Source organism: Maniola jurtina, chromosome 13 (genome assembly GCF_905333055.1).
Source record: "Maniola jurtina chromosome 13, ilManJurt1.1, whole genome shotgun sequence".
In the NCBI taxonomy this organism is placed as follows: Eukaryota; Metazoa; Arthropoda; class Insecta; order Lepidoptera; family Nymphalidae; genus Maniola; species Maniola jurtina.
The window spans coordinates 5,218,875-5,231,688 of NC_060041.1; the positions used below are offsets into that span (position 1 = coordinate 5,218,875).

A 12,814-nucleotide genomic window follows, 5' to 3' on the forward strand; every position below is an offset into this window, starting at 1 on the left:
CATTGTAAAAGATTTCCATTTTGGAAATGTGATGGTAAGCTAAAATGCTTAGAATAGGTAGATGCAAATAAACTATACTTATAACTACATACATAAACACAAAAAGACTCGACTGCTTGTCGGCGTCCATAGTTTCTTTTGTCAGTTTTACCAGTCACTACTGTGTTGTATGAAAAATATCTGGATAATGATCTGCCCCATCAATCATTCATCACTCTTGATTGAAATTGACTGATGCAGAACCTATCGTCTAATAGACGATTTAATTGGCCTGGTACATTAACTGCATGCATCTTGATCTAATATGTCATATTTAAAACATACACCTCTACTATTTTATATTTTTAAATTAAGGTGCTTAATTTTATTACCTACTCTTTTAATTTTATCCTTAAACATAGTGAGTTCGCGATCTTTCAAATTTTATATTTTTATCCTTCGGTGAGTTACAGAAAAGAGGAACCCTGCTTTCAGTAATATTAAAAGTTACGAAAAGTTGACAAATTACTCAAAGAACTTTAAAATACGTCGCGTGTATATTTTAAATTACATTCTAACTCATAATTTTCTATAGAATGGCCGTTAGGTAATTATGTGTCTATTATGATTACTGCAGTGTAATTCAAATTATTTACGCGTGAACCGAGCACCAAACCTTGGACCAGTTGTAAGAATAATAGTTGTAATTTAATGTTCTCTTGCGCATATTATAACTGTAGAGATAGCAGGTAGCGTTAACAAAAACATGCGGAGGTAACACATTTAAATGTACAAACCGATATAATATTTCATTGTTATATACCTTTTAAATAGATAACATGTGATTGATTAAACTGTAAATAACATCAGCTGCAATGTTGTTTCCGTTAATTTTATTTATTAGGTTTTGCGTGCTATTTTAGAAACTATAATATTTTTAAAGTGAAACTTCATTACCGGCGTTAGAAGACAGACAAAATAAATGTGTATTTCTATTTCCTATCAACCTATTTTGTTCGTCAAAAGTTTGTAGGCACATTTCAAACAAAGCAATTTTGCAATATGTTTTATTTTAAGGCCGCGATTACACCTGTAAGTTTTACTTACATAAGTAGCTTACGTAATTAATCGACAAACTTTGGTAAATATATTATTTATTAAAGTCGTAAGTTATAATTATGTAAGCTACTTAGGGAAGTAAAACTTACAGGTGTATCCCCGGCCTAAACTTAACCCTTCTTCAATAAACAATTAGTACATTCTATATCGATATTACCTATAGAGTACCTTTTTAAGGAAATCTGATAAAGTATTGACTCATTTCATTCATTTGTTTCTAGAACGTTTCTACGTTTCGTTGATTGGTTAATTAATATTTAAATTAAAACCAAGCTCAGTAGATACGACGTTTCTATAGAAAGAGCCGCGCTGGGCGCGCGCTAGGGACAACAATTTTACTCGTACAACCTGTTTTATTTTATCTTACCCGTTATTCAAAAAGAATGTTTTTGTTGACGCTTTGATCACAGATACGTGTGAATTTCACAGTGGTGCTATAATGGTGTTCGACGGCAATAAAAAATATTTATAGCATTACAAACTGCCTAATTGTGGTTTTACTACAAAATAATGTTACTCAATGTGTAACTCAATACCATTTGTCTTTTCTTATCTTTCTCTACTAATTAGATGGTCATCAAGCCTTAGCCAAGTTTTGTAAACAAAGTTATGACGTCAGTTGAAGTAATCAGGTTACTATGGAATTCCAAAGAGTAGGTACTATAGCTAAGCGTTATCTAAGGTGAATGCCCTTTGATTAATTTTCGATTAACATTCTGACGTGATACAACGCAGGTGGAGTGGAGTCTGGTTTAAAATTTTAAACAAAATGTTGCTTAGTGAAGTCGTGGACATCATTGATCATGTGTGGTGTGAGTTCATAAAATGCTCGATGGACATCAAAAACATCGTCTTGTGCAAAGGTTCTTAAACAAAAAAGGTCACTACCCTTAATAAAATGCGAAAGTATGGTTTTTTTTTTAAATCTTTATTTTTTTGGGACTTTTGTCCGACACGGACACGCCAGCCCCATCGTAACCTAAATTACATTCTAAATAACATAGTGGAATGCAACAGATACAAGTGGAGAGATATTACTGCCTATGCAGAAATACATCAATAATAGACTTGAATCCTTCTGCTGTCGGTGTAGTTAACAGACTCGTAAAACTACCTATGTCAAATCTATTAATGCTATATCTCTGCACAAGACTCTCTCATGGTTGTATGTTGGTTTGGTTTATTGGATGTACCGTGAATTTTTACATGGACTAAACACCTGGAGAGTGGCATAGGCAACTATCTTGGAAAACTAAAAAGTTTCTACAGGATTTTAAAAACCTAAATTCGCTCAGACGCAATCGCGGGCATTAGTAGTAGTCAATATGAATACATAGTTTCTGTACTAAGATTGTGCACGGGATGCTCAATACATTATTTCAGTTGCACGTATCCCGTTATCTTGTCTCTGGACCGGTTAGCGAGCGCTTGATTATTTCCTGGGCAAGGAAGTTAGCACTCGCAGCCTGGACATAAACTATTTTAATGGTCTATCGATATCCTGCTCCAGGCGAGTTTGAACACTTATTATTACGAGTACATCGATTTGGTAAATACTAATAATGGATATCTGTTTCTTTTTAAAATTAATTTTAGTTCAATTCTAAATTCAGATTGAATCGTAAACGGTAAGGTATCTAACGCGCCCCTAGAATAGTACGAGCGAAACAAATAGATAGTCTATGTGCGTAGCGAAAAAATTGTAAGTCTATGGTCTAATCTGACACGAGGCGTACCTATGACTGCCCATTGTACAAGAACAGATTTAGATCTCAGCTGGACATGTGTATTTAATCCTTAGCCTATGACCTGCCCAGGCCGCCGTGTTGCAACTTCAGATTAGACTATTTGTTCTGCGATCACTGTATTCGCAATGCTATAAGTGCGTATTGGAGCAATCCTACGCTGCATTCCTACAATGTATTCCTGCAATGTATACCGGTATTCCTGCAATGTATTCCGTCGCGTCGTCGGCGGCAATCCTACGCTGCAGTATGGCGTGCTACAGGTCGCTTCAACTCGTAGATAAGACTATTCGCAGCCAAAGTCGGAACTGCTGTATAGAAGCAGGCGTTACTTTCCGGTAGCCTGGTGAAAGTAGACAAAACTGTATGATGCAATATGCAGCATGCGATCCACCGTCCGCCTTCCCACAGCTAAACATGCAGGAAAAGCCAGTCACCGAGCAATCAATACACATCACCACCACGCAAAATCACCGTGCTGGTACGGAGCTTTGGGAGATATATGGTATTTCTTGCTTGGTGGCTGGATTTTCCTGCATGTTTAGGGTGCATTTTACAGATTTGTATGTCTCTGGTTAGCAAATTAAGCTCGTAGTTTCTGGTAAAGTTGAAATTGAAATGATTTGTTGAATCATGATACTAGGCATTTTTAGCTTTATTGGGATATAAAATAAAGCTAAGAAACAGGCCTTATTATAAGGGAAAATATAGAAATTGATGTCTTATCGCGCTGATGCTGGCGCGCCGCGCTGTTATAGCGCGTTTTAAATAGTAAATACGGTCCACCTCGATTTATATTCATATGTTTATGTTTGACATTCTTAATGATGAGTATCACATTACGTAGCAGGCCTTGAACTTCAAACTAGTTGAAATTATGTGCATACTTATTTGACCACATTTTAGAAAAAATATCCATAAACCAGAACAATTTTACGTAAGTAGGTACAACGTTTTCGCGGTTTTCATCAACAATTTACCAAATTGCAGCTAAATACAGCTAAAACTCATCAATTGTTTTTATCAAAGTTAGTTTAGACTTTTTAAAAAAATCTTGTAATTCGCTCCGGAAAGGGAGAAATCGGTGAACATAATACATAAGTAAATAGAAAAAATGCGCTGAATTGATCATTTTTAGAAATCGGTTAAAATTTTTAATTAATATATCGTTCATGATTTATTAACCCCCGACCCAAAATGAGGGGTGTTATAAGTTTGACGTGTGTATCTGTGTAGCTGTGTATCTGTCTGTGGCATCGTAGTTCCTAAACTAATGAACCGATTTTAATTTAGTTTTATTTTGTTTGAAAGGTGGCTTGATCGAGAGTGTTCTTAGCTTTAATTCAAGAAAATCGGTTCAGCCGATTGAAAGTTATCAGCTCTTTTCTAGTTACTGTAACCTTCACTTGTTGGGGGTGTTATAAATTTTTAATTTACACTTGTTTTAGAAATGTGTATGTAAACGGATTTTTAGTATAATTTCTTCAAGAACGTACCTACTCATACGACGTCGCGGGCATCATCTAGTGTAGTAATACTAGAAGTATTAGTTCTACTTCTATATTTTATAACGTATAGGCAGTGATACCTATAGGTACTGGTATTCTCCTGCAAACGTACCTAACAATTGTTCGGTTTTTTACCACCTTGCAATAATTATACCTACCTACCTTAGTAATATAGAAATAAGACCTTATGTAATGGAGTTACAATTGTTAATGCTGCAAAAAGGTGTGCTGTGTCTGATAATAAGTAAAATTAGACTTGGATCTCATACATAAAGAATCCTTAGCAAAAAGTCTAGTCTGTAATTTCTCAACCGCGAATTAAAGATTTCAGGGGATTGGCTATCGCAAAAGGTGGAGATTTTATTTATATTTGTGTTTTTTTGCTTTAAAAAATTAAATAGGTAGGTAGGTAACTAGGTACATAAAAAAATTTAGATGATTTCGTTTGCCGATAATTGATTTTGAGACAAAGAGTGGCAGTTTGTACCTACTGATTTTCGAGCTTGGTTTTGGATTTTATAAAATTTTGATAGGTGTCGCTTCTATAGAAAACGCTTTTCTACAAAATCGACACCATAGTTTCTCAAACCTTTCTCCATCATTTATGTAAATAATATGCGCCTCACTGACAGGTATCAAAATAACACAGGTATTCCCGCTTTTCGTAAAGTCTCTAGCATTACGAAATTCCTCAGATAATCTAAAGAATGCTGATAAGTAAAGATGGATGTTTCCTAAATCTCAATATGTTTGAAAACATCCACTTTAGATAAAGGTGAGATAACGTATCTATAAGAATTTTTAGAGATGAGTAACCATAGATTTTAACTTTTGTTTTGATGGAACGCCCTTGTAATTCTGAATTACTGTATCAGACACATAAATACCGGAGCTAATTTCGGGGAGGTAAACTGATCCATTTTTACTTTTTAGTAAGGAACTATTGAGCCGTGATAGCCTAATGGTAAAGACGTCCGCCTCTTGTTCGGGAGGTTGGGGATTCGATCCCGGACATGCACCTTTAACTTTTCGGAGTTATGTCCGTCTTAAGCAATTAAAATTACTTGCTATAACGATGAAGGAAAGGAGAACTTGTAGACACGCCGCGCCGGTTTTATCACTATGTGAGTGAGGAAACCGGAATGCCTAAAAGTTCTCCATAATGTTCTAATGATGTGTGAAGTCTGGCGATCCGCACATGGTCTGCTTGGTGGATTATGGCTAGTGGCTACACCCTTCTCATACTGAGAACAAGTGGTAGATCATCATCATCATCGTCAGCCTGCGGACGTCCACTGCTGGACATAGGCCTTCCCTAAAGAGCGCCACCACACCCGGTCCTCAGCCTTCCTCATCCAGCCACTTCCCGCCAGCCGCTTTATATCGTCGGTCCATCGTGCTGGAGGGCGTCCCACACTACGACAGGCACGGCCTGCCCACTGCCACTTCAGCTTGCTAATAGTTTGGGCTATGTCAGTGACCTTGGTTCTCCTGCGGATCTCCTCATTTCGGATCTTATCCCTCAGGTAGTGGTAGATGCTCTTGACGATTCAAAAGTACTTGTAAAAGTCTAATTGAATAAAAATAATTTGAATTTGAATGTGAGAGGAGACCCTGTAGTGAGCCGGTGAAGTGTTGATCCATGATGATGAAAGAACTATTACTTCATAGTTTGTAGGATGTTTGTAGGTAGCTAACTTTATAATTAAATGCAAAATAAACAAGCTATAACGTCACAGCTATCTTTACTAGCACTCCTAAGCTTTTATCGAAGTAAGCAAGGTTTTCGTCCTTGTCGCTACTCTCGACACGAATACCTACTTGACTTGGTCACAGCATTTGCATACTTTGCTGTTTTGCTTGTGACCTCAAAATGTGAGAGAAAATGTCTCTAACAACTTAAAAAAGACTTTCAAATAGCTGCGCAGTCGGATTTCTATTTTATTTAATATTCAATTTTGAATTCTATTATATTAGGTAAAGGCAAACGATACTCAATCATGGACAAGTGTGCTTGCAACCATGGTTTAAACATTAAAAAAAAATAGAAATTAGAATAGACTTTAACACTATAAAGTTGAAAAATATTTTTTTTTGTACATGTATGAAAGTCCGGCGAGCATCGTTTGACGGTCTCGAAAAAACTGACATTTTGTAGTTTCTTATACATATTCTACAAACTCGACACCATATATAGGTAGATAAAGTTAGCAGCAAATTGCAAACAAACATACATACATCATATTATTATGGGTCGAATACAGACATTTTTAAAATGTTTTTATTATCACTCACTATCTTGTTAGTCTTTTTGTTTGTATGTTCGATACATACATCGTAATAAATTTTTTTGAACTCAGGTCTGCATTGACCTGACGGGAAATCGAATCTGGAAAATTGCGTGTGAGATGGGCATTCGTGTCACTGCGCTTGAGTTGATTTAGGAGAGATGTAACTCCTTGATGCAATTTAACGTAACAAAAAAACTACTTAAGTAATAATAACAAAATATATTAATTATAAAGCTCATAAAAAAGAAGTATCAAGTAAAAATAAGTGCATGCGGTAATTAAATCTCTAAGGAGTATGTATTGAGCAATTTTATTAGTTTTTGTTAGCGTTTGCAGATTTCGTGTGTTCTTAGTGTTAAGAAAAGGAGTCAAGGTTTGAGAACAAGTGAAGCAACGAATGCGTGAGAGAATTCGTAATACACAAGCGGTCAACTGTTTTCAATATACATGATGACTATAGTAACTATTCAGAATATAGTTTCAGACCTAGTGCTTTAATCCAGATCACCTATATATAGGTACTTACATCTGCAGTTGTACAGTAAAAGCCCGTAAATCGTTTAGCACCTTAATGATCATATCCGCTTCCGCGTGGCACGGTTATGCACATGCGTTAGGTGTGTGTGGTTATTTATAGAAAAAGGTCATAACAGCGACAGGTTTTTGAAGCACTAGTTTCGCGGTTGCTACTCGAATTCTGAGGCCGAGCTTACATACTTCATGGAAAGTCAAAATAGGTAAAATATAAAATGTTATCCTATCCCTAATAAGAAAGCTTTCACTAGGAGCAATTCTATAGATATACTCGTAACTCACGGATTTGGATGTTGAATTTCGTTGTAAAATACTAAATATTCATGCTAAGCGTAGTGGTATTGAATCTAAAAAACGTTGTCACATGTCTAGGACTGAATTAATTATGTAATCTTGTATTCCTTTTATTTTTATAGTTTGATGGTTCACCGCTTGACCGCAAATTATAACCCAGTAAGTGGAGAACTAAGATTAAAGACGTCATTTATAGTTGGTAGGTAGGTTGTTACTTTATTGTTACATAATCTGGAAAATCTCAGTTTTCCTTCAAGACCACGAAATCTTCTTCTTTATATTTGCGTTTATTTCTATCGCCTAAAACGGAAACGTTCTTTTTGGTACACTCAAGTAATGCGTTTACTTGTTGCTCGTTGTTACGGTTTATACTGGGACCCTACTTACCATCCTTACCTATTACAAGTGAAATCGCAGGCACATTACAAGTGAAATCAAGTACGAATCGAAGTTGCACACGAAGGGTTCCGTACCACCGTACAACAAATAAAACTTTTTTTTAAATTTTAATGAAATTCTTATTATTTGTTGTTATAGCGAATAACTATTATTATAGAAAATTTTAACTCTACCTATTACGGTTCACGAGATACAGCCCGCTGACAGACATATGGACGGACGGACAGCGGAGTCTTAGTAATAGGGTCCCGTTGGCACCCTTTGAGTACGGAACCCTAACAACTAAACAGGTATAGAAAGAGTTTTCCGGTATAGATATATTCGCACATTATTTATTATCTTTTATTATATGAAGACCGTAACTATTGTTACGGTCGATGATACAATATTTTCATTCTCATACAATAGAGAAAATACAGCATTAATCAACAATAATACAATAAATATAATATTTATATCATTAATATTAAAGTTTTTTTTCTCATCTATTGACAACTTTTTACCTATCACGCTCACATATTAATAAAATATGATCTCGTCGAGAAGAAAAAGTCTCTTATGTACCTATCTATACCTATTGTTTGCGACAGGTCGACATCGCAATTTTTTACTGAGGTGACATCACATACCGGGTTATAGATATCAATAATTTTTGATAGGCAACATAATGAGAGTAAAAATAATTATTACTTCCCACCTTTTCTAAGTAATATTTCATTCATCACAATCAAAATCAGAACTTATATACCAACATCGCTATAAACACGTGATTTGAATTTTATTTATTCATGTGGTCCTCCGGATTTAGAATCGGATGTTATTCTTGATATTTAAGTCCATAAGACTTCGATATTGCCTGTGTAACACAGCCCTATCCAGTGTACCTATTTATAACAATTATTTTTCCGTTCAATGTCACAATATTCTAATTCTTTTCAGGCTAGTTCACGTGGTTGAGAATGGATTATTGGTTTCTCATTGTTTAAACCATACCTACGATTCGATTCCAGTAAAAGTTCAATGTTAGATAATTCAATACTTTTTCATACTTTCCAATACTTTTTCATAACTTAATTCGCATATTCAAATGAAGTTCCGACATGAAATCGGTATTTGCTAAACTACTTTGCATTTGAATCGTATTTCCCAATGGATTTAATTAATTTAGTGGTTTAATAATACAGATTATGTAGTTAAATCATGAAGAAATAGTGTAGAAACGACTGCATGACGTCGCAACTTACATATATTTATATCTATTCAATTTACGTATCGTCAGAAGGCCTAAGTCCAATGCCCTTATTTTGCAACTGTTACGTGGTCTGACATAGCTAATTTTATTATGGTCAATTTGTTACATGTCCAATGTACAGGTCATGTAACCGGTGCTGAATTTTAAAACTCTACGATACTTGAATACCTAAATTAATTCTCATGGAACTTTTAGAAACTATAAGATATTTATCGATTTTAGTAGATAAAAGTTGAAACATACGAAATAATTCATTACAGCAAGACCGTGTTATTTCCTCCATTCATTATAAATAATTACAGATAAAATAACATGTTATTATTAAATAATTCAAAAAATGTTAAGTATGAGATATATAATAATTTTTTTTGCCTATGAACACCAAATCCAAAACATATAATTAATTATTATTACTAAACAAAAGTAATTGCTCCTTATTATTTATGAGTACGACGTTGCTATATGTATATACGAGGGCAAAATATAAAAGCATTTGGTAGAACCAAGCATAAATATGATGTTTTGTTCAAAGAAACAGTAAGAACTTTAGTAGGTACTAGCCGATGCCCGCGACTTCGCCCGCGTGGATTTAGGTTTTTCGAAATCCCGTGGGAACTCTTTGATTTTCCGGGATAAAAAGTAGCCTATGTGCTAATCCAGGACATTATCTATCTCCATTCCAAATTTCAGCCAAATCCGTCCCGTAGTTTTTACGTGAAGGAGTAACAAACATACACACACACACACACACACACACACACACACACACACACACACACACACACACACACACACACACATACAAACTTTCGCCTTTATAATATTAGTGTGATTTATTCCTGTGTGTTTAGTAGTAGTGGTACAAAACAAGGTTTTACCTTTGGCTTCCCTCATCTATGAAAGCGCTTGACACAGTAATCGCGCATGGAAATTACGACCTGTAATTTGACGTCCCGACAGTGCAGTTGCCGTCGCGAGTTGTGTCTAGTTATCTAAAAGTTTATAATAATTGATAATATAATTTTTTTCTCTTTTATTCCAGATATTCAACAATGACATAGGAGCCCAACGTCCCTTACCAAAATGGCGTTGCGACTCAAGAAGGACATAAAGAAAGCTTCGTACTACGTGTGGTTCCTGGGTGCGCAGGAGTCGCGTGGCCTGAGAGGGGAAGAGTTCGCTCTGCCCGCCATACGATTGCTGGAGGAGAGAGCCAGAGACTTGGAACCTTTTAAGGTTACGCTACAGGTAATACAAGAAATCCATACTAATATGTATTATCATAAATGCGAAAGTGTGTTTGTCTGTCTCCCAGTATATCAGGGTCCATCCTTTCATCCGGGTTTAACTAAAATCTGGTACAGGGATAGCTTGCGTCCCGGCAAAGAACATTGACTATTTTTTGTCCCAGAAAATTTAAGAGTTTCCATAACATTTTAAAACGCCATCTGTGACGAAATTGTAACAACAAAGATAGCTTGCATCCCGAAGATGGATATAGACTACATTTTATCCCGGAAATCAAAGAGTTCCCGCGGGCTTCTTAAATAACCTGAATACATGTGGAAGTCGTGGTCATACATCATCATAAAATCATGGAATCCATAATTTTCTGTTTCCTAACTAAACATAATAAATATATTTTTACTGTACAGGTATCCCACAAAGGTCTCAAGATCATCCAGAATGTGACGTCGAAGGGCAAGCAGCAAACGATCAAGCACTTCATTCCTCACGGCAGCATCACCAGCGCTGTAGTGCAAGGTGATGTTGTCGCGTGCGTCCTCCTGCTCTACAACCCGATCACTGGCTGCCCTGTCCACGTACATGCTTACAGGTGAGAATAGTTTATTGAGCATAGACAATAAAGAGAAAAGTGGTCGATAGGGCTGCCAACATTACTTTTTCAAACGATCAAGAACTTCATCCCTTACGGCAGCATTATCAGCAGCGTTGTGCAGGGGGCATGGTTGTGTGCATCCTTCTGCTCTATAACCCAATTAAGTACTGAATGCTGTGCCTTGATCTGCATGCATATACGAGGTGAGCGTAGCTTATTAAGCATAGACAATCATCATGATCAACCCATCGCCGGTTCACTCGCCATCGCATGTTCACACACCATTGAGAACCATATGGAGAACTCTCAGGCATGCAGGTTTCCTCACGATTTTTTCCTTCGCCGATAAAGCAAGTGATATTTGTAGTTGCTTAACTAATAACTCTGCAAAATTAGACGTCCCGGACCCCCGACTAAAAGGCCGACGTCTATAACCACTAGGTTATCATCGCTTATGACCTTGTTACCCAATCAGTGAGTCACTGACTAATAAGAGATTTTGCAAATTAGCTAACGGCCCTAAAGTCATCCACCTGTTTGCTAGATGCTATTCCTCTCGCAAGCTAAGTTTGTAAATCTACGGAAATATTTATCCGTTGAAGGCTAAACTTGGAACCAAATGGATTCCAATAATAATTTGAGCTATCGAAGGTTATTAAGGTATGTTGTACGTAAATGACGAAGAAAAGTAAAAGTTGCAACAACAAACGCAGCCATACTCGTGATTTGCGCATTGCCATCTATCTACCTACATAATGACATCAAAAGGAATCGTGTTCCGTGGTGCAATTCATGTACTAGCATTATGGTACGGAAGACTAGTATAATTAACCATATGTAAAAAGGTATATATGTAAACATATTAAGTATATGTATTTACTATATGTAACATTTACTTTTTATGTACTTTTCGTATTTTCTCGTAGTTATCGTAAAACTGGTATGTAAAAGACAAAACAGGCTATTTGTATTCCTCATGCGACATGTGTTCCAAAGCTTACTTAGAAGCTAACAGGTTTGCGAATAAACGCTAAATACGAGTAAATCACTGGTAGGTATAGGCCACTGACCTAGCCAAAACTGCAAAAAATGTGTGAGCTCTTACTGTAAATAACGGTTTTAATTATATTTGCATGCATTTCGACAATTAACATAAGACTCATTCGTGTTAAAGTTTCTGTTGGTACTTACAAAAGTCTCGTCAACAGTACAAAACATAGAGTTAATTAAGGATTTGGATTAATCAGTAAAAGTTTTGGATATACCCAAAACATGATAATTGTTCTTTTACAAATATTTTAATGAATATAATGTTATATTGTATGTACTCGTATATTACAGACCTTATCTGTGGTTAAAAATAAGCTAGGTACACAATTTCAACTTAGTTTATTTTGTGGTTTATAGTTATTTCAAGCGTTTTAATTTATTCTTGGAAAATAAATCGCGATTGTTACAGCTAATCTATACTGTACAATTTTTGCTAAAAACACACATTCATGGTTAAAAAAAAAATGCGTTCTAGATATATAACCTATATTTATACAGGCAATGTTTGTTCACACAGACTTGGTAGCCTGTGCCCTTTACACACAATTCAGTAAGGGGCAAAAACTAAACTTGGCTGACATTTACAGCGTTTCAATAGGTACGAACTCTGTCGCAATTCTCCTGAATAGCGGTACAGCTCATCTTCATAAGGCCTGTGCACACATAAATACCGAAAATACGAAGCGCACTCATTCGCCCTTAATATTTTCTATGATTAACGCAGGATAAAACTTGTACAAGTATGAGCGAGTAATCACACTATCACACTTCACACTAATATTATAAAGGCGAAAGTTTGTGTG

General features: G+C 35.8%; 1 protein-coding gene across 6 annotated transcripts in view; it reads left to right on the forward strand.

Moving 5' to 3' along the window:
- The window catches only part of LOC123870882 (zinc finger CCCH domain-containing protein 13), a 76,034-nt gene that overhangs the window by 41,908 nt on the left and 21,312 nt on the right, over positions 1–12,814 (forward strand). For 5 of the 6 annotated variants that reach the window (XM_045914363.1, XM_045914362.1, XM_045914368.1 and 2 more), the window contains 2 exons: positions 10,164–10,369; positions 10,777–10,958. In XM_045914363.1, coding sequence (XP_045770319.1) covers positions 10,205–10,369; positions 10,777–10,958 — 347 coding nt within the window. In that variant the 5' untranslated portion in view covers positions 10,164–10,204. Of the gene's footprint in view, positions 1–7,274; positions 7,286–10,163; positions 10,370–10,776; positions 10,959–12,814 lie in introns of those variants that run through there. The other variant, XM_045914367.1, reaches the window with a different exon arrangement.